This window comes from Oryctolagus cuniculus, chromosome 12 (assembly GCF_051225735.1).
Source record: "Oryctolagus cuniculus isolate XC-2025 breed Fujian yellow rabbit chromosome 12, ASM5122573v1, whole genome shotgun sequence".
Lineage (NCBI taxonomy): Eukaryota > Metazoa > Chordata > Mammalia > Lagomorpha > Leporidae > Oryctolagus > Oryctolagus cuniculus.
The window spans coordinates 76,506,065-76,527,352 of record NC_142878.1 but is presented as its reverse complement, the minus strand read 5'-3'; the positions used below and the strand labels follow the sequence as shown (position 1 = coordinate 76,527,352).

General features: G+C 38.4%; 1 protein-coding gene across 8 annotated transcripts in view; it reads left to right on the top strand.

The window, feature by feature from the left end:
• WDR72 (WD repeat domain 72) overlaps nt 1–21,288 on the top strand; it is a 243,257-nt gene that overhangs the window by 49,014 nt on the left and 172,955 nt on the right. For 5 of the 8 annotated variants that reach the window (XM_008268981.5, XM_089309469.1, XM_089309468.1 and 2 more), the window contains 9 exons: nt 641–815; nt 1,488–1,564; nt 2,588–2,707; nt 3,607–3,752; nt 4,134–4,230; nt 8,679–8,820; nt 9,174–9,419; nt 13,415–13,635; nt 16,106–16,301. In XM_008268981.5, coding sequence (XP_008267203.4) covers nt 641–815; nt 1,488–1,564; nt 2,588–2,707; nt 3,607–3,752; nt 4,134–4,230; nt 8,679–8,820; nt 9,174–9,419; nt 13,415–13,635; nt 16,106–16,301 — 1,420 coding nt within the window. Of the gene's footprint in view, nt 1–640; nt 816–1,487; nt 1,565–2,587; nt 2,708–3,606; nt 3,753–4,133; nt 4,231–8,678; nt 8,821–9,173; nt 9,420–13,414; nt 13,636–16,105; nt 16,302–17,164; nt 17,217–18,308; nt 18,900–20,303; nt 20,358–21,288 lie in introns of those variants that run through there. The other 3 variants (XM_089309474.1, XM_089309471.1, XM_089309472.1) reach the window with 3 other exon arrangements.

The window sequence follows — 21,288 nt, the reverse complement described above, 5'->3', positions numbered from 1 at the left end:
CCCCAAGCACATGTAAGGTAGTTGCATGATTTCAGTGGTGCTGACAGTGTTTTACACGTGTGTGTGTGTGTGTGTGTGTGTGTGTGTGTGTGTTGCATCGCTTTTAGTGCCAATGCTTTGTATTTCAACATTCACAAACTCTGTTATGTACTTTTAGGACCCAAATCTTGCACCGTGAGAGAGAAGCTCCTTAATGGCAGATTGTCTCACTTGATATTTTTTAAAATGCCATTGCCAAAATTGCCAAAACTTATTTGCTGCAACTATTCATGTGCTTTTCAAATACTTTTTGTTTCTGTTTAGCACATAGCAGTGTTCCAGGATAGGAAACCTGGTTTTTGTTGTTATTTGGTTCTAAATACTGAAAGAAAAATAGTGTCCTTGAGCATGTTGCATTACTTGGAATAACATTTTGCTTTTCAAAATATCTCCCTTTCTTTAGAAAAGTGACAAATATAAATGAGATTAAAAGGCAACATTAACACTTCAGGGGTATGAAATAATAGAAATTTTTGTTACTAGTTAATTCAATATCTTAATTGAACAGATGCTAAAACTGAGATCCAGGGAGGTCTTCAACATTGCCCAAATTATGTTGGTAGTCATAATTAAACTTTTGTTTTTAATTCCATTTACATAGTATTACCACTGCTCATTCCGGATGACAGGAGAAGGTTGGCTTCTGTGTTGTGGAGAGTATCAAGATATCCTTGTAATTGATGCCAAAACATTGTCTGTTGTTCATACTTTTACATCATCTCAATCTCCAGATTGGGTCACCTGCATGTGCATTGTTCACTCCATGAGAATCCAAGGTAATAATTGGGTATTGTGTAACACTGAGATTGCGTATAAAAAGCTCGACCTTTGAATTATTTAATTACTGGATAAGTGTTAAAAATGATTCTTTACATTTACTTCTTCGTGGGAATAGCTCTGTCAGTGAGATTGAGCAAAGCCAGGAGCACTTAAACCAGTGGTTCCAGGTATTGGAAAGTCAACAAGAGGTTATGGAGTAGTGGAAAGAGGAGAATTTGTGTCTCCATGCCCCAGATCTGTTTGGTACATTTTACATGTGACAGGCAGGTTTTCGTTATGTATTAGAAGAGCTCTTAGAATTTTCACCCTGTTGTACCTTCTGAATGTTGTCGTGAGGAGAATTCAGTTTCTGCAATATGACTATGACACAGGACTCTTTACTTCTGAAAAAAAAAAAAAAGCTGCCTCTTTACTTCTGAAATAGGAAGGTTTGATACCACCAACATGAAGATGGGCAATGTGGTTTTGAATTTTAAAGGTCCTTATACATGTGGTGATCACTTTGAAATCTTAAAACAAATGGGGTTTTCACATCATATTCCCAAAGTTGAATTTTCCACCTACACAGCCCTGCACAATCATTAATTATGAAATGAATCGCATATATGTGCCTGTAGCCTCCCATCATACCAGTGGGCAGCTCACCTGTGATCTTTGTTTTTCTGCAGAAGATTCCCTCCTGGTGGTGTCAGTAACTGGGGAGCTCAAGGTGTGGGACCTCTCCTCATCTATCAACAGCATTCAGGTTGGCACGGGAATTTTACTCATTTTTCTCTAGTTTCAAGCATAATTATTGAAAAATTTAAATTGTGACGACATTGCATGTTTACAGTTAAATGCTTAAGTAGAAAGGTGTATAAATTTTACTTTGATTTACTTCCTCTCATCCGTCTTCCCAAAGGTTGACATTGGAACACTTAGAATATATCCTTCCAACCCTTTCTGTACACATGTACGGCATACACACACACACACACACACACACACACACACAGAGAGAGAGAGACAGAATTATGTTTTTAAGTAAAAACAGTCATAGAAGATCCCTGGGTCCCTTCCAGTAGAAGCCGCCTTCCTTCTGGGTCAGTGTGACCAGTGGCGGAGAGCTGATTATGAACCACCAAGGGTCCCATCCCCTGGGAGTTCAGGACATTCGCCTGCTTCCTGGCATCAGGCTGTAAGTCGAGGTGACACACAGAAAACAGCAATAGCGTCAGTGTGCTGGTGATGAAATTGAGAGGCTGCCCATGGAGCTTGGGGGTCTCCTTAGGAATTCCTGGGTTGAGGAAGCCAGCGAATTATGTTGGGTTGATGAGCTCAAGAAATTCAAGCCCAATAGTATCAGAAAGACCTGAAAATGTACATACCTTATGTCTTCTCTGTCATCTATTGTGTGTTCTCAAAGCACTTGGTTCCTTTTTTGTTTTAATTTCAGCTATTAATATCCTGAAGGATTTTAAAAATACTTTATATTTGATTGTATCTTTCTACCATGTCTATAATTCAGTAATATACCCTTATATTTACTTTGTGGGCATCCAGCATAGCTCCCCAAATGCTTAGTAAATGAAGAATCCAGGTGAATTTCCTGCTTACACTGTTGCAAAGCAACTTTAAAAACACTCAGGAGTTTACCCAGATATTTTCCAATTTCGAATGTTGATTTACCTCAGGTGTATGTGGAGCAGGTCTCTTCGTAGTCCTAAATAAGTTATTTATTATTAATAAACCTTGAATTAATGCTAAAATGTTTTCTTTCCTTTTGAAGGAAAAGCAAGATGTTTATGAAAAAGAATCCAAGTTTCTTGACTCCTTGAACTGTCAGACAATACGATTTTGCACATATACGGAGAGACTTCTGCTGGTGGTGTTTTCTAAATGTTGGAAGGTATAATAAAATAACATAATAAATATTGATATTCAAGTATAATTTTTTTTCTAGTTCAGTATAATTCTGATGAAAAAATGATTAAAATATGAGAACTTTTTATAACATGGAATGACTTATCTATTAGGTTGGTATGTTTTCAATTCCCTAAGTTTAGCTGCTTTGCTTCCTGTTACATGTGTAGTGTGAATGCCTAATTTCATTAGTAACAAACCATAGTAATGATAATGAGCATTTATCTCTAAATTATTTTCTATAGTTTGTACCTGCACGTTTAAATGAAAATGAAAACTGGTACTTGTCACCTGCATGTGACAAGTAGATTTTTGTAGATTTTTTTGTAGATTTTTTTTTCTGTTTCTTCACTGAATTTGTTTATAAGGAATACACATTCTTTTCCTGTGGGTATATAAACTGATGTTTCTAAGAAGAAAGCAAGCCAAGTTGACATCAATTTTTTTAATATTTCTTAAAGTTCGTTTATTACTAACCATACATTGTCTTTCTTATATGGTGATAATATGTTTTTGAACCACAATTTAAAATACATGGTCAAACAAAGAACTTCGGCTATTTAAGATTTTTATGCATAATAAATTTTCAAATATTAAACTTAAGCTACACATACAAGAATTTTTATGAACTTATATTTTGAACTTTTTGAACTTTTGATTTTTTTTTTTGTTCAGTGAGCATATCTGGAATGAAACAACAAGATAAACATTATCTACCAAAATGTACTTTCGAATGAATGTTGAAGAACAAATGTTAGTAATACGGTGTGCTCTTCTGCATTATTACCACCATCTAAGAAGTCTTAATAAGCCTGCTTTATCTTCTACTTCAGAGAAGGATTCAACGGTTAGCTTTCTTTAATGGGTGTCAATCTTGTATTTTAGGTTTATGATTATTGTGATTTTTCCCTTCTCTGGACTGAAATTAGTAGAAACGGGCAGTGCTTTGCCGGCGGAGAGGTGCTGGCTGCTCACAGAATCCTCATCTGGACAGAAGATGGTCACAGTTACATCTATCAGCTGCTGAACAGGTGGGCTCAGATGGGAGCGGCATACAAAACATTCAGGTAGAAAATGAACTTTGGGAGGTTTATTATGGAAAAATCCTTGCATGCTGCCCGTGATCAAAAACCAGAACAAAACAACTTTGGCACTAGAAGATTTACTCTGGGCTTGGTAGGCTTCAGCCTTTGTGCAAAACAGCAGGGGATGAAGGAATGAGATTAACCATGTATAACTTGTACAGCTGGTGCTGGGTTTTCAAAAAGTCACTTGTAATTATTAACCCAACAATTTCTAACTAGAGTTTAGAAACTTGAATGGTACCATCCGGCTTTTCCAAGTGGGAGGGGGAAAACATGAATAAAGAACCCCAAAGTTCTAAACTTCGTTTTTTTATTTTTGCCATTCAGTGGGCTTTCAAAAAGCATATACCCTGCTGATGGAGGAGTGCTTAAAGAGACCATTTATCCTCATTTACTGTGCTCTACTTCTGTGGAGGGGAATAAGGTAATGCAAGAAAAGAGTGCCTGCCCCAGAGCTGTTTCCCTGTTTCTTAGATAAGCGTTGCTTTGTCTGTAAAAGTGTAGCCTTGAGAAAATTAAATGGAGGCACCACATCAAGTTGTTAACAGGGAAATCGAGTTTAACTGATAATGTCTACTGAAGAGAAAACTTGGTCTTTAAAAAAATCTCTTATTTTTGTCTAGTTAAACGATGCACGTTTGTCATAAAAATCACTAATGTGAGAAAAACAAAGGAAGGATAAAAATGCCACATGTCACAACCATAAATATTCACTGTGAAGTTGTTTTAGCTTGGTTTTTTTATATTGAGTTATTTTAAGGGGAACATTTTCAAATGTTTAAAAAATTTGCAAGAACTGTAGAATGATTACCCATAGACTCTGCCTAGCTTCACCAGTCATCAGCTTTTTCCCACATTGATTTACTCCCTCCGTCTCTCTGCCTCTCTCTCTTTACTTTTTTCCACTAGCCCTTTTGATATGTAATCATATACAACACTGTTAATATCTTGATATATCTGCTCTAATTTTGAAACTTATGAAATGGGTTATATTCTGCCTTTTCTTACCCATAAGTTGCGATCATTCTCACATGTTAGCCATTCTTATGAATAAATCTCCTTGTTAAAACAAATATCTTAATTTCTGGCAGAATGTTAACGTGATTATGAACTTGTGACTTGACTGGATTATACTTTGACATTCAGAAATTTGGAGATTTAAGTCCCCATTTTATTCGAGCAGTGTTCCTAAGAGTGATTTTTAAAACTTTTTGATTTAGTCATCAGTTAATCATCCAAAAAGTATTTCATGGAGAGGAAAAGAGTTTTCAATTACTGATGTGTCAACCAAGGAAGCATACTGCTCTTTACAGAATGATGGTTAGCTTAATTAGGCAGCTGGTAGAAATCCTATAGTTTAGTGATTGTCCCGTTAATGTAGCTGAGAGGTTTTGTTGCAAAAACTTGATTAAGAAGCTGTCAGCAAAAACTTAGAACCCCAAGTGCCACTAGGGCCTAGGCAGACTTCAGAGAGTTGGCATGCATCTAGGGCTATTTTATAATAGTTTGTGGACATGAATAGAGCCTTGCTTTGCTGTTGATCACAAAACCAGTACTGTGAGTTATTTTAAAAGGAACTGCTCTTTCCTCCTTTTTTACCTCCAGAATGCATTTTTCCAATGCACACTTTGCCCTAAAAGCCACATATACAAGCCTTAAGGAGCTTCTTGTCCATTGCAGGTATCAATGCTGTGTGTAACCACTTAAAAGCAAAAACGCGTCTTACAGGGAAACTACCTTGCTTTGTTTGTCCAGGTGTCAACACACACATTTGTGGGTCTTCTGCCAATGATTGTTGAGACGGCCATCATTGTTTCTGTACCTGACAAGTGTAAAGTGCCTTGAAGTCAGTGAGGCCTGGACAGAATAACCTGAAACTTGAAAGAAAATGATCTACCCATCCATAGATCCTAACTGAATAAATTAAAGTCAGACATCATTCTGCTTAGTCAAACCTCTACTCTAGTCACTAAATAAAAGGCATATCCGTTTTTCTTACTTGTACATCTAGCAGATAATGAAGGCATTGTGTGTGGTGGGGAGGTAAATTTTATAGATACAATGAGCCTAGAAAGTATATTCTTAAGCATATGGTATAGACCCAGTTAATTTTTTTGGAGTGATATTATAGAATTACATGTCAAGGATTGACAGTAACGTATTCCAAGTTAATCTTTGTAATTCCCATGAATGTGTTGCGGATGGAGTTGTGGCAGCAAGAACAGGGACTCAGCCTTCTTTCTAGTAGCTTCCTGAGGATATCCCTGGCTTCAAATCATAGGTGTTGATTGCAGAGGCCTGTGGCAGGGGCCCTGTCAAGGACTGTTGAAATGAGAAAGTGGACTTCCTGGCATCTCAGCTGAGGAGTCTGGCTGCAGTGCCCGCGTGGGAGTAGCTGGGAGCAAAACAGCCTGATTGTTGCTAAGGAATCTGGGTGCATGGACCAAGAGTAATGAGAATGATGGTGATGATAGAGAGCTCTTATTATTGCTATTAGCAAATGTAATAAATAATTATAAAAATTATGTAAATAAATATGTAAAGTATTAAAATAATAAAACACATACACCATCTCACTTATTTGGGTTGTCATCAAGAAACTATTTTGAAATTGCTGTTCAGAGAAATCAGTTGCCAAGATTTTAGCCCTAAAATCTGATAATGACTTTTTGGTGTGAGTTTCTCAACAAAAAGATACAAATGGTTAATATTTATTGAGTAACAATTGGGGATATGAAACAGTGTTAAATTGCTTTTTAAATAGTTGTATGTGGAAAGCCAGGAGTTGAAACCAGTCTGAGATTTCCCTCCTCCTGACTGTATTGTATTACCCTTAGAGAACAGGTACTCCCTGTGATGAGTATTGGGTGCTGTGATGAAAACTCAGAACTCACATGAAAAGGTTCTACAAAGGGGGGTTTAGGTGTATAGGCAAACTTCGGAAAGAACTACTGGGGAGAAGGAAAACCAAGTGGTTAAGGAGTGGGAGTGACCATGAGGAGTTCTATAGAAGATAAGGGCAGGGAGGATTACTGAGGGGGCCTTGATTATAGGGACAGAGCACAGAGTTAGGTGAGGAGATGCCTTGCTACCAATTTGAGTTGGTAACAAGTGGAGCTTTGTTTTCAATCAAAATAACATGGAAGTTGGAACAATAATTTCAAGATACCCAGTTGGTTGGGAGAGTTTGAATCACCAGTTTAACCACCATTTCTAACACCTATAAAAATCATGGCTGTGAGATCTGTAAGATACCAAAGCACCCTATGAATCTGTCTGTCTGTCTGTCTGTCTATCTAACTGTCTATATATCTGCCTGTCTGCCTGCCTACACACCCACCCACCTTCCTGTCCATCCATCCATACATCTAGATAACTACTTTACTGGAGCTGTTTTCTGCAACGCTCTTGCTTCTTAGGACTATAGATAATTACATACAAGCATCTTGGTCATAATAGCCTTGGATTTGTTTTGCTTCCTTATCTCCATAACATGGATAATTACAATAGTTACTTCATAGTTTTGTTGTAAGGATTAAATGTAGCGATATTTTGACCCTTAGTATTCCCTAAAGATTTGTTACAGAGTTTTCCTCTAATAAATCTAAATCTGGTAAAGCATGTATTTTTTGACTAGGAACCATCACTTTCTTGACTTCCTTAATTCCAAGGCCAGCAGTTAGCTTTCTTTTCAGAATGCCTTTCATTGTACAACAAAAGAGACTTCTGCTTTTGTTTTTCTAATGACTTAATCATTTTGATCTCTTGTGTCTAACTTCTATTTACAAGTCTGTCCAAAGAACAGCTGCACTGCAAAGATATACTGGGGAGGTACTAGACCTACTTGCCAGTGAATGCAGGATTTTAATAGCTCTGGTGCCTGATATTCATGTATTTGCATAAGCAAAATTATAATATATATACTTTATTTTTTGATAAATTATTTTTCTTTGCAAATTTTTTAAAATTCTCATTGCATTTGAAAGGCAGAGGGACAGAGATCCTCCATGCACTGACTCATTTCCCAAATACTGGACCAGTCCAAAGGCAGGAGCCAGGAACTTAGTCTAGGTCTTCCATGTAGGTGGGAGAGATAGAAGTACTTCCATCACCTGCTGCCTCCCAGGGTGTACATTAGCAGGAAGCTGGAATATTATATACATCTCTCTCTCTCTCTATATATATATATGTATATATATGTATATATGTATCTATATGTATTTTATATATATACATATGTACACATGTATGTATAATTTACAGATCATTTTTCTTTTTTTTAATCATGAGAAATTTGAAGTAACCTGTTAAATCTAAAAAATGGTCAACAGAAAGTGGAAAGCATATTAACACAAAATTACTACATACATAGCTATTAGTTTTTGCAGTTGTAACTGACAAATGGAACTAAAAGGATGATAAAGAAATTGGGCTTTCTTAGTGGACAGTATTATCAAGGTTGGGGCTCCTGAGTCAGAATTCCTAGACCCAAAGCCCATTGTTGTTTCTATCGCCTTAGATAAATCCATCTCTTCACTCCCAGTTTCCTTGTCTGTAAAATTAAGACAGTAACAGGATTATTATGATGTATATTTAACCAAGTGTGTGTGTGCCATACATATGCAGAACATAGTTGGTATACATTAGCTACTCTGACCAACTCTCTTAAGGCGGTGAATTTGCTTCATGTTTTGTAAGTAATTTTTGTCCAGAGTTACAGATTACTTAATTTAGTTTCCTTGAAAATTTTGAGAGTGGGAAATAAAAAGATGAGCTCAGCTTTGAAGTGGTCTTCCTCCATTTAAAACAGTATCCATCTCTCTGCAGTCAGAGTGTTTCCTGCATAAAAGCTCACTTTTTGTTTTGAAACAGAGCCGTCCCTCTGTTATGGGCTACATGAACGAAAGGAAAGAGCCATTTTATAAAGTACTCTTCTCTGGAGAAATGTCGGGGCGAATTACACTGTGGCACATTCCCGATGTTCCTATTTCCAAGTCTGATGGTTCCCCTGGAGGTAAGACTGTTTCCATTTCTAGTCACATGTCTTCTGAGTACTAATTTGCAATTAACTCACTGTTTGCCTAAACTGAGCAGCAGTGGAGCTACACACAAGGAGGTTTTTTCTTATGCCCCTAGGTACTAGATGCCCTGGTAAAAGCATGCATAAGCGTGAAGCCTGTATATTTTATGCAACAATACTATCAGCATTTTTCAAATTAACACAACAAGGGGTGAATACTGTTAATATAAATGTGGAAAAAGCTATTACAGCACATTTGTAGTTTTGAAGGGATGGTGCCTTGATATTTTCCATATCTGTGAAGAATTGAGAAACAAAATTTTCCTTTTTGTGTGTTTTCCTTTTAGAGATCCCAATCACTGCCACCTGGACCCTTCAAGATAATTTTGATAAGCATCATGTTGTATCACAAAGTATCATTGACCATTTCTCTGAGGTTAAAGATGGGGCCGGAACTGCTGTAGTCACTTCATCAGAATATGTTCCAAGTCTTGATAAGCTAATATGTGGCTGTGAAGATGGGACAATTTTCATCACCCATGCTTTGAGTGCTGCCAAAGCAGGACTTCTAGAAGGCGGTTCTTTATTAAAAGGTCATTGCATTTTATTTGACCCTATTTATTGTAACCTACTGCACTAAAGTAGGTTCAGAGGCTTAAAGAATTGGCTAGTTTCACTGATAAATTTGTACATATTTTTATATTAGAGTAAGTCATACATGTAAGATATGTCAAAACCCTATGGGAAATATATACAGTAAGTTTCTTTCCTCACTTGATCTTCCAGTGCTAACGCTAAGGAAAAAAGCCTACCGATAAGAATTTTTATACTACACATGAAATTGTCTATGTATATACAAACTCGTATTAGCATAGCAGTCTACATTTTTTAAATTATATTAGACAAACAGATGTTTATTATACACACTTTAATGAAATGCCCTTAAATTGTTTCCTTAAAAATGTTTAATTTATTCGAAAATCAGAATTTCAGAGAGGGAGAGACAGGGAGAGGGAGAGAGAGAGGTCTTCCATCTGCTGGTTCTCTCCCCAACTGACTGCAACGGCCAGAGCTGGGCCGATCTGAAGCCAGGAGCCAGAAACTTCTTCTAGGTCTCCCATGCAGGTGCCGGGGTTTAAGGACATGACCATCTTCTACTGCTTTCCCAGGCCGTAGCAGAGAGCTGGGTTGGAAGTGGAGTAAACCGGGTCTCAAACCGGCACCCATATGGGATGCCGGCACTGCAGGCAGCAGCTTTACCTGCTATGCCACAGAGCCAGCCCCCATGTTGTCTTTACATTCTGTTTTTCCACAAACTTTATGAAGTATCTTTGGAAAACACAAGATTGCGCAGGAGAAATTTCTTCCATCTGTCAGTTCACTCTGATAGCCACGACAGCCAGAGCTTGGCCAGACTGAAGCCAGGAGTTTCATCTGGGTCTCTCACATGGATGGCAAGGGCCCAAACACTTAGACCAGCTTCCTCTGCTTTTCCCAGGCCCTTAGCAGGGAGCTGGATTGGAAGTAGAGCAGCCGGGACATGAACTGACACCCATGTGGGATGCCAACATTGTGGGTGATGGCTTTTCCTGCTATTCCACAATGCCACCCCTTTAAGCAAACCTGTTTTTTTTTTTTAATTTATTTTTATTTATTCAAAAACCAGAGTTACCGAGAGAGGGAGAGCCAGAGAGAGAAAGAGATCTATCTGCTGGGTCACTCTTCAAATGGCTGCAACAGCCAGGACTGCGCCAGGCCAAAGCCTGGAGTCAGGAAAAATTTTTTTTAAGATTTATTTATTTATTTGAAAGAGTTACACAGAGAGAGGAGAGGTAGAGGGAGAGAGGGAGAGGAAGAGAGAGAGGGAGGGAGGGAGGAGAGGCAGAGAGAGAGGAGAGGAGAGGAGAGGAGAGGCAGAGAGAGAGTCCAGGGCATTAACCTGCTGTGCCACAGTGCCAGCCCCAGGCCAAAGCCTGGAGTCAGGATTTTTTTTTTTTTTATTTGACAGGTAGAGTTATAGACAGTAAGAGAGAGAGAGACAGAGAGAAAGGTCTTCTTTCCATTGGTTACTCCCCAAATGGCCACCATAGCCAACGCTGTACAGATCTGAAGCCAGGAGCCAGGTGCTTCTTCCTTGTCTCCCAAGCCAGTGCAGGGCCCAAGCACTTGGGCCATCCTCCACTGCTTTCCCGGGCCACAGCAAAGAGCTGGACTGGAAGAGGAGCAACCAGGACTAGAACCGGCACCCATATGGGATGCAATCGCTGCAGGCAGAGGATTAACGAAGTGAGCCATGGCGTTGGCCCAGGAAATTTTTTGAGGTCTACCACATGGGTGCAGGGTCTCAAGCACTTGGGCCATCTGCTGCTGCTTTCCCAGGTGCATTAACAGGAAGCTGTACAGGAAGTGGAGCAGCGAGGACTCAAACTGGTGACCACATGGGATGCCAGTGTCACAGGCACCAGATTAACCTGCTATGCCCCAACACTGGCCCCTTTAACAAATCTTAATAAAATATTTTGGAGTTAATTCTTTATTAATGTAAATGATAAATAAGAATCACAATTAAAAATATGAATTGGTATTTAGGTTTTCTAATCTTTAACTGCTATGGACATTGCAGAATTGATTATCTTTGGACATATATAGAAGTATATATGTGTTATGAGCTCCCAGCAGTCAAATTTCTGAACAGGCATTTGTTTATTTTTTTTTAATTTTGAAAATTTATCTGAAATGTTCCATAAGGAACTTATATCACTCTACACACATGTGTCCACAGGCAACCTATAAAAATGCCTTTTTCCCTAAACCGTTGCCAACTGTATGTGCTCTTAGACTTTTTAGTCCTTGCCAGTCAGGAAAAAATGGCATTTTCCCATTTTAATTTCCTTGTTAATGAATATGTGTATTAAACATCTTTCTGTGTTTGAGTTGCAGAAGACCATTATGCAGAACGTTGCCTTAAGTAAAGGAAGGAAATAAAAGATGTGATTGAAATTTAGGATATGTAGAAAAAAATATGTATACCACTTTTTAAAATTTTATGAATCGTTCAGGCACGTAAGATCCTTAAGAGTAAACATTAAATCTCAATTTAAAAAAAATTTTCCGTTGACTATCATAATTCTCACGCTTGATTTGGCTACTACTTTAATGTTCCTGACTTGTCACTTGGTGATTGAGTGAAGGGAGGGAGTAAATTGATGGAACTGAGGAGAGGTAATGTACTGGGATATGGCTAAATGGTTGCTGTTAAAAGTTAGTGAAAAATCTAAGACCTTAGCTTTTTTTTAAGCAAAGACTGATTTATCTTAGTATTCAGAGAACAAGCAGAAAACTACATGTGATGGGTAACATCTGAGTTAACATTTATTTTGGTTTGCTAAGGGATATGATGTGAGAATATTCCTGATGGATTCATAATAATGATTCTTTGAAATTCACTATTTTTTTTTAGGATTATTTATTTATTTATTTGAAAGGCAGAGGCAGAGAGAAAGGTCTTCCATCCACTCACTAACTGCCCAAATGGCTGCAGTGGCTGGAGCTGGGCCTATCCAAAGCCAGGAGCTTCTTCTGGGTCTCCCACACGGGTTCAGGGACCCAAGGACTTGGGTCATCTTCCACTGCTTTTTCCAGGCCATAGCAGAGAGCTGGATCAGAAGTAGAGCAGCTGGGACTCGAACCAGTACCCATAAGGGATGCCAACACTTCAGGCAGCGGCCACAGTGCCGGCTCTGGGATTTACTTTGAGTTTGACTAAAGAGAGTATCAAGTTTACAGTGATCTCCAATCTGGGGGAGTTGAGCTACTGATGAAGGGAGGAGCACTCTGTTTAGCAGGAAGAGTACTGATATGTTGGTTGGTGAGTGTTCTAGTATAGCTCTGGTTTGAAACGCCCTGCCAGGTGTCAAGTAGAGTCCTTAGAAATTCTGGATAGTATCTTATTTATTCCACAGAACAGTCTTGTCTTTATTATCCAGATTTTTCCAATGCAGCATCTGTGTTGCAGAAGGAAATGGCAACTTATCCATGGAGGCATATCTAATAAGTAATAGGACCCAGAAGAAAAAAAGGATTTATTTTATAGCAAAGCTTCCTTCATAAACATTATGCTTTGGTTTTTCACACTTGGATAAACTTCTCAGCCTCAGATATTTTAGCTGTAAAACCCAGAGGTCAAAATAGGTAATCTCTAATATCTTTCAAAGCAAACATATTCTGTGAAACTTTGCTTTTCTCATATATTAGACTTGGTCATCCCAATTTAAACAACAGAAATAATAAGCTGAGCTTATTTTTGTGGGGGCAAAAAATTGTATAAATTTAGGACAGTGTTTGTTATTTCATGATACAAGGACAATCTTTAAAGAATTAGCAGACTTGGGGCAACTGATACGTATTCCTCCATCCAAAGCATAATGTGACTTCTGATGTGGCACTGGCTTTTGAGATGGTCGAAGGATTCTTCACCAGTTTTATTAGCCAAGTGCATGCTTAGGTTAAACATTTAGAGAAAAAAAATCACGACTATTTCCTGAACATAAATAACTTTTGTCTCACTTGGGGCTTAACTGATTTCCAGGATCCTCCTGTCACAAAGTTCTGAAAGGCCATCACCAAAGAGTCACTGCCTTACTGTACCCACACGGTCTCTCTTCAAGATTTGACCTGAGCTGGATGGTGTCTGGGGACCAAAACTCATGTGTCATCTTGTGGGACATCTTTACTGAAGACATTTTGCATAAATTCTTTTTGGAAGCTGGTCCAGTAATGAGCCTTTTGATGTCGCCAGAGAATTTTAAAGTAAGTTAAGATAAAAAGTAAAACGTAACACATATATTTGCAAGTAATGTAAAACCAATGGAAAAACAAGGAAAAAAATCCAACTTGCCACAAGGGGAGAAAGAAGTACTATGTGCTCGTAATTCAACTGAGTGGTTTTTCTGTATTTCTTTCTAATATTTTGTGTGAATTTTACCATTATAACATTGTACAAATAATTTGGTTATAATCAAGGATTTAATTGATTTTTAGCTTTACAAAATCACTGTTTTCTTTCTCATATTAACCTTTTTTCTGTGACTTAATTTTTAATGGAACTTTTAAAAAAATACTACTCAATGGATAAACAAGTCACACAATATAGAATCCAATAAATTACAAATTAACTTTTGCCTTTAACTCTTTCCTTTTATAATGTTACTTTTCTTTTTTTCTTAAATGGATTTTTATTTGCTCATCCATTTGTTTAACAAATAATGGGATTTAACAAATATCTAAGAGACTATCTTGTGCCGGGAGAAATAAGTTTCTCATGAAATGTCAGCTTCAAATCAGTTTCTGTAGAGTGGATGTCTTTGTTAAAATGTGAGCAAAACCTTAGTGTTTCCTTTGTAATGAAAACACATGATAACCTTGGTAACATTATTTCATAAATTAATTGATTGGCTAAAAATATTTCTCCATAATATTGCAAAAATCAATTTCAAATTAAACTTGGAAAATATTTACATTGTATTTTTGTAGTAAGAAATAAGAATAATGTAGCAGTATAAGCAGCTAAATAAAACAGTGAAAAAGATTAAGTGATATTTTTAAACAAGCAGTAATGTAGAAATTTGGTATATCTCAGTATGTCATATTATTGAAGTTCTCCCTCTCTTTTTTTTTTTTAAATAAAGGTTTAGTTATCTATGTACTTATTTGAAAGGCAGTTACAGTTACAGGGAGAGGTGGGGCAGGGATCTGCTGGCTCACTCCCCAAATGGCCACAACAGCCAGGACTGAGCCAAGCCACAGCCAAGAGCCAGGAGGAATTCCATGCAAGCTCCCATATGGGAGACAGGCACATTAACAGGGAGCTGGATCAGAAACAGAACATCTGGACTCCAACTGATGCTCAGCATGGTGTAACCTGCATCACAACACTGGCCCCTCTTTTTTTCATATATATATATATATATGAAAATATATATATTTTTTGTTCATTCTACATCTTCCTCAGTCACAGATGATTTAATTCTGATGATCAACACCCGTTCAAACCAAGTCCAATAAAAAAATGGAGTTTATTGAAATGGTAGAGAGCCAATTTTGGGGATATCCAAGACAAAACACTACAGTGAGGGCTCAGTGGCACGTGAACTATAAATCGAGAAACCATAGACCCCTACAATAAGAGAGTCTGCTTCCCTGTGATTGACCCTTTTTCTTCTTTCTATGAATTCACAATTTCAAATGTTGTAAAAACAGAAGCTGATTGGCCTAGTCACTAGTGCATATCCATTTCTGATTATAAGGCTTGTATTCACGTGTGATGTGTGTAACTTTTCTGAAGCACTGGGGGCTAACGTTTCTAGAAGCTGTGTGATGGAGGTGTTCTCCGAAAGAGGATGATGGAGGAGAAGTGACACCTAGTCTCCAAGTCCAGGCTCCAGCTCTATTACACATGCCATTGAGTGAGCCCCCCCACCCCCACCAGGATTTATGTAGTATCCTTAAAAATAAGTAGTAAAGAGACAGGCCCCCACAAGGGATGAATGAGGGGACCAAGAGAGTCTCAACGGATAACTGTCGCTTTAAACGCAGCAGCTGAGTTTCAGCTGCATTCAGCGTGGACGGTCATTGTCCTACACCATGTTCAAGGTAACCACATGCTGACTTTTTAAAAAATGTCTAAAGGATCATTGTCCTGTGTGCCTATTTTTGGTCCTTGTGTCTTTGAGACCTTACTTTCAGTTGGAAGTATCTAATGCTTTACCTCTTTTAGATTGTGTCTACACTGAGTTTCCTGTTTGGATTAGAATCTGTATAGTTCTGGGAACAGCACCAAATCACATTTTGAGGCTTTAAGTGGAAAATATCAGCCCAGGATACCCTTGGGCCTAAGCTTGTGTCTACAAATAGCTTCTTTTTGTGGCAACAAATTAGTCCTGGGGTTTATTATACTCTGCATTATTTCCGACGTCTGCCTCACTGCCTGAATCTGCTGAGTGATAGTCAAGTGTTTCATTTAGCTCATAAGTAGATCTGGTCTGAAACTCTCCTTTCTATTTGCATTTCTTGACCTTCTTGATAGGCAGTTGAGTTTAAACTGTACTTAGTGTTTAAAGAACCTCCACAGAGTATTACTTACAGTGGAAGCATAGGTAGTAGAAATGTCCTTTTGTAAATAGGGCTCTGACAAACAAAGATTTCAAGTTTGGAGGGTGTATCTGATTTAATCACAAAGAATGCATTCAACTACTCTCATCATTATGTTGTGCTTTCACAGCTGAGAGGCGACCAGATCATTTGCTGTGTGTGCAGTGACCACTCTGTGGCTCTGCTTCACCTGGAGGGGAAGAGGTGCCTCCTGCATGCCCGGAAGCACCTTTTCCCTGTAAGGATGATAAAATGGCACCCAGTCGAGAATTTTTTAATTGTCGGATGTGCAGATGACTCTGTCTACATCTGGGAGATTGAAACAGGTAAATTTAAATTTTCCTTTTTTCATTCTTTATATATATTAAAGATGTACAAGCATTTGGCCAGGTAGAATGTTCTAGAGAAGACATGGTGATGACATTACTTTAAAATTTGATGGGGCTGCTTTTCATGGCTTCAGCTGAAGGCATGTGAGAAAAATGAAAGACAGTGGTCTAAGTCAGATCCTGACCAACTGATGATTAGCTGACAGGGCAGTGCACAGGAATGAGCCAGATATTTCTGGAAGCCATAAATAAAAACATAAGTTATCTGCTTTAATTATTAACAAGAGAGAAATTTAGTGTCCTACTGGTCTCAAATTATCATTAGATTCTGCCTTCTTCAGCATTCTCACCATCTCAGCAACATTTTTAGCTAATTGATGATCAGTAATAATGGAATATAATTAATGATAAAACTCCAAAAAGTTGAGTCAGGGAAACTGAAAACTGAGTGGTCCTGTTGAACTTTGGGTATTGCAGTATACAGAATGTATTGTTTAAAGGTTTTTTTTTTTTTTTAAGATTTATAATACAGCTGATGCTTGAGAGTAACATCTCAGAAAATGCTGGGAATATATCAAATAAGGTGGGGTCATTAATAGACCAGAGTCAAGGAGTTAGTTGTGTTGAGAGGATGTTGCACTGAAACTATTGCATGATTTTTACTGATTAATCGGTGGTGGTTTTGATTGGATATTATTATCAGACTGTATGGTTTATAATATTACAGTTTTAAGTCGTTCTTCATGAAAATAACTGCTGCTTTCTTTACATTTGACTGTGGTTTATGAATGCTGATGACTGGTACTCACATCTAGAGGGTGGACCATAATCCTGCTTTGTCTTTGCACCTTGTTTTGTAGTTGTGGTGAGCTCTCATGCTCGCTCTCCCAGTAGAGTCTCACAACTTCTGAGGTAGGTGGGAGAGGTGTTACATTCCTCATTTTTTGGATCTAGAATTTGCAGTTCTAATGTGTAAATTGCACAATTGCACAGCTATTAAGAGGTAAACCAGTTTGAGAACCCTGGCTGTTCTTTGCACAACATATACAAAGTTAGGAGAGTTTTATAAATTTCAGGTAATCTATTGAATTGAATGTCAATTCAGTTGAGTGGGTAAAACATTCTCTAAAGTCTGGGCATGTCTCTATGAACTGTTAATGAAGAACTCCATGATCTTAGGCCAATTACTAGACTTATTTTCAGGATAACTTCCTCATCTGTGAAATGGGAGTAAAAATAGTGCCTTCCTGCCTCAGGATTGAGTCAGCTAATACAGACAATACTTGACAGTCTAAGTAGGTGGTGAGCTCTTGGTACTAGTTAACCATACTTATTTTTCATAGATAATAGAATCCAAGGAGAAGAAAGAAATTTCTGGGGGGCATGTAATTGATCATCTTACTGCCCTAACAAGTTTTCTTTATGTATTTTTTTGATTGAATGAGAAGTAACAGAGAGAAGGCAAGCCACTAGTGCTTCTTGAGATTATATTTACTTTAATTTTGTACTTAGTGCTGTTGTTTCTATTTTCTATCCCTCCTCAAATGCATAATCAAACACGATAGGACATATGAAAAATAAAGACACATAAAGAAAAACAGATAATCTTATTTTACCATCTAAAGATTAGCACTGTTAATATTTTGATCTACTTTCTGTCAGACATCTTTCCATGTCAATAAGTTGATGTCTATACTGTATCTTAGTCATACTCCTGACAGGAAACAGAATTCTATCCAGATGAGTCAAAAGGAGAGACCTTAATTAAAGGATTATTTATAAGGGCATGGGTAGGGATTAGGGGACAGAAAAGGAATGCATGGTGAAGGCACCCAGCACACTGGCGGTATCTAAAAGCTCTTACCACCTCTAGGGCTGAAGAAATGACAGGGGAAAATAGTGTTACTAAAACCTGGTGTGAACTGAAGCCAAGGGGGGAGTCATGGGAGAGATGCCATTCCAGCCACAGATGCAGGACTGAAATGGAGCTTCTTTCTCCCACAGTCACCTCGGCCGGTTTAACACAACCCAAGGTCAGAGGGGAAGGCAGTTAACTGTAGGCATGAGCTTCTCTGTGTGCAGGATGAAGTGGTTATCAATGAACAACTGGTATGGTGCTCATGATGGACACATTGTACTTTAACTCAGGGAGCTCCTAGAATTGGTTATTGATTTCATTTCCTAGTACTCTATTTTAGAATGGCCGTATCAAATAATGTACATGTATTTGTGCCATGTGTCAAATTACTCTGTAGAATATTTGTTCCTAATGAGGCGGTTTATCGCCTGTTCACTACATCAATAGTTTCTAAACAATTTCAAGTCAGTCAAAGATGGAGCTTCTTTTTGATAGTGTTACTCATAATTGTATCAATGCCTTCATATTTGTGATGTTCCTCTTCACTTTTTCAAAGCACTGTTCCATTGACCATCTAAAGTGAATCTCACAACACATAACACCCTGTGGGGATGGCCCGCCTTTCCTTACCACATTCATTCTTTTTGAATAAGCTTTTTTAATTGCTTTTAGTTCTTTTTCATTTTGTGTCCAGTACTGGCTTTGTTGTGGGTTGCCTTTAATCTCTGTCATTCTAATTTTGCTTTAACATTTAATGGATTTTTCTTTGTTAAACTGGATTTTCTGGCTAATATACTTTCGTTTTGTTTACCGTATGTGGTTTCTATTTTACCTGTATATTATAAAGGTGGAAAAATCTGAAATCGGGAAACATTTTGATTTATTTTCATAAAGTGGGGAGAAGGAGGAAAACCAACTATGACCAAATCAGGCTGAGAGAAAGCTCTCTGATAGTATAGAATATACCTGTTCACTGATGTCCCTGGTATAGGAATACATGAATTAATTATGAATGGACTAATAAATAAACTAACTTAAATGATCTTAGGCCTTGGTAGATCAAGTGCAAATGAGTTTGCCTTATCATCGGTCAATGGTTGCGGCTCTAAGATTGTGGCTGCCCAACTGTAAGTCGATCGTTAGCTTTTAGCTCCAAGTTTTCTCAATAGTAATTCTCAGCCAAATCTGTGGCCTGGTGGATTCAGGGAGTTTATGGAGTATAGAGTGGGTCATTCTGCCAGTTACCTTTGGGTGAAGGCAATAGCATGTGAGACCTCTTGAGTTTTTCAGAAATTGTTAAGCCTATTCTCACTTGACTCATTAGCGTCTTTTGTGGTACGTGCATGCTTGGTCTAGAGTCACATACCCCGTGCCTATTTTTGTCTTGAAATGATAAAGGGCATTTTTTCTGTGACAAGTGGGATGGACAGATGCATGCCAGGGTAATGTGCAGGATCATAGGTGGGTCTGCTTACCTCATGGAAGAGGCAAACCTTTGCAGTAGACAAGTCCCTGTGTGACACTGAGGGCCCTTGTCTCCTGGCTAAAAATGTAATGCTGCCAGTTTTGGAGTGATGAGGACATCCAGTTTTGCTTATTGATTTACCGGATGTCCTGTGATGTCTAGGCCTGATTAGGAAGGGAAAAAATTGGAGATGTCACTTTGATTAATATTTGAGCTCCCACAGTGTATTTGGCACTGACAACTCCAGGCGGCTTTGTCACCCTCATTGCTGTGAGACACAATAGGGATAATGTAATACTGATTTCTTTTTTCCCTAAAAATACACATGAAAATAAATCTCAGCCTTAAGCTAATTTTTCTTTTAAGAAATAAATTTAAAATAATTCCAAGAGCTTTCTGCTCACAGTAATGGATTTACATAGCAGAAAACACATGTAATGAATTTCTTGTGTGTTGCTAATAACACTACTGCCATTGTTATTGAAGATCTTCTTTTTAGCTTATGACTTAGGTTGTGAAATAGTCCATATTATGCAGCTGAATTTTTTTGTGAAAATTTGAAACTTTGTTTGAAAATTTGAATGGTTCTTCATAAGATAGGTCAGAGATAAATTTTTGGTGGATGACCTGGTAATAAATATTTTCAGCTTTGTGGGTCCTGTGATATCTGTTACAGCTACTGAGCTCTGCCATTGTAAAGAGAAGCCAGAGACAATACCTAAAGGAGTGGGTGAGTCTGTGTTCCAATAAAACTTTATTTACAAAAACAGGCAGCAGGCTGGATTTGAACTGCAGTTGTAGTTTATAGACCTCTTAAAATGATTGTGATTTTTGTGAAGATCAGTAGGTTCATAATAACTCATCCTTAAAGCTGTCATGATTTTTAACCCATTATTCCTCCCTCAGTCTGTGTGGTAAGCAGCATGGGTATGGTTAGACCCATTTTATATATTAGTGAGAAAATGGAACACAGGCGTTCTGTGAGTCTGATGGTTCCTAAGGAAAGTGTTGGCACATGCACCAGGACGTATGCGTCCTCTTCCTTTCTGGTAGGTTCTCTACTGCTATCTCATGATAGGAACACCTCTTGCAGATGGAGGTCAGCTTGTTGGGACGCCAGGCAGGGGAATTAGATAAGGGAAGCTCTGGGGAGAAGGGAAACAGCTGCCAAGAAAGTTGCAACAAGCATTCTTGAAGGAGAGGGTCTCTGGCTGTCTCTCGGAGGCCGGCTCTTCATTTACACAGAGTTCTAACAGCCCTGGCCATCTGATTCCTGAGATGACAGATTAGAAACAGCAAATTGCAAGCGGGAAGACTCTTAGTGGCAGGCCCGGTGATAGCAGAGGCAGCCGCTGATGGGATGGGAGGACAGGAAAAGCTGTGTATCGCTGGCACGGAGCAGTCTTTCCTGAGCACTTAAGAAGGTGATCACTAAGAGCAAAACAAACATAAGGTGCTGAAATTGTTGCTGCTGTTCAGAAGGCGCTGACATGCCCTGCATGGGTCATGGGGAGCCGCCAGTCCACGTTCCAGGATGCATGTTGGAGAGTGAGGCTTTCTGTTTGCTGCCAAGCCCTGGGGTCCAGGAGCAATATGGAAAAGTGTTAAAGCCACAGTGAGTTCCAGACCTGATGGATTTTGGCAGCAGCTTTAGGTGTGCA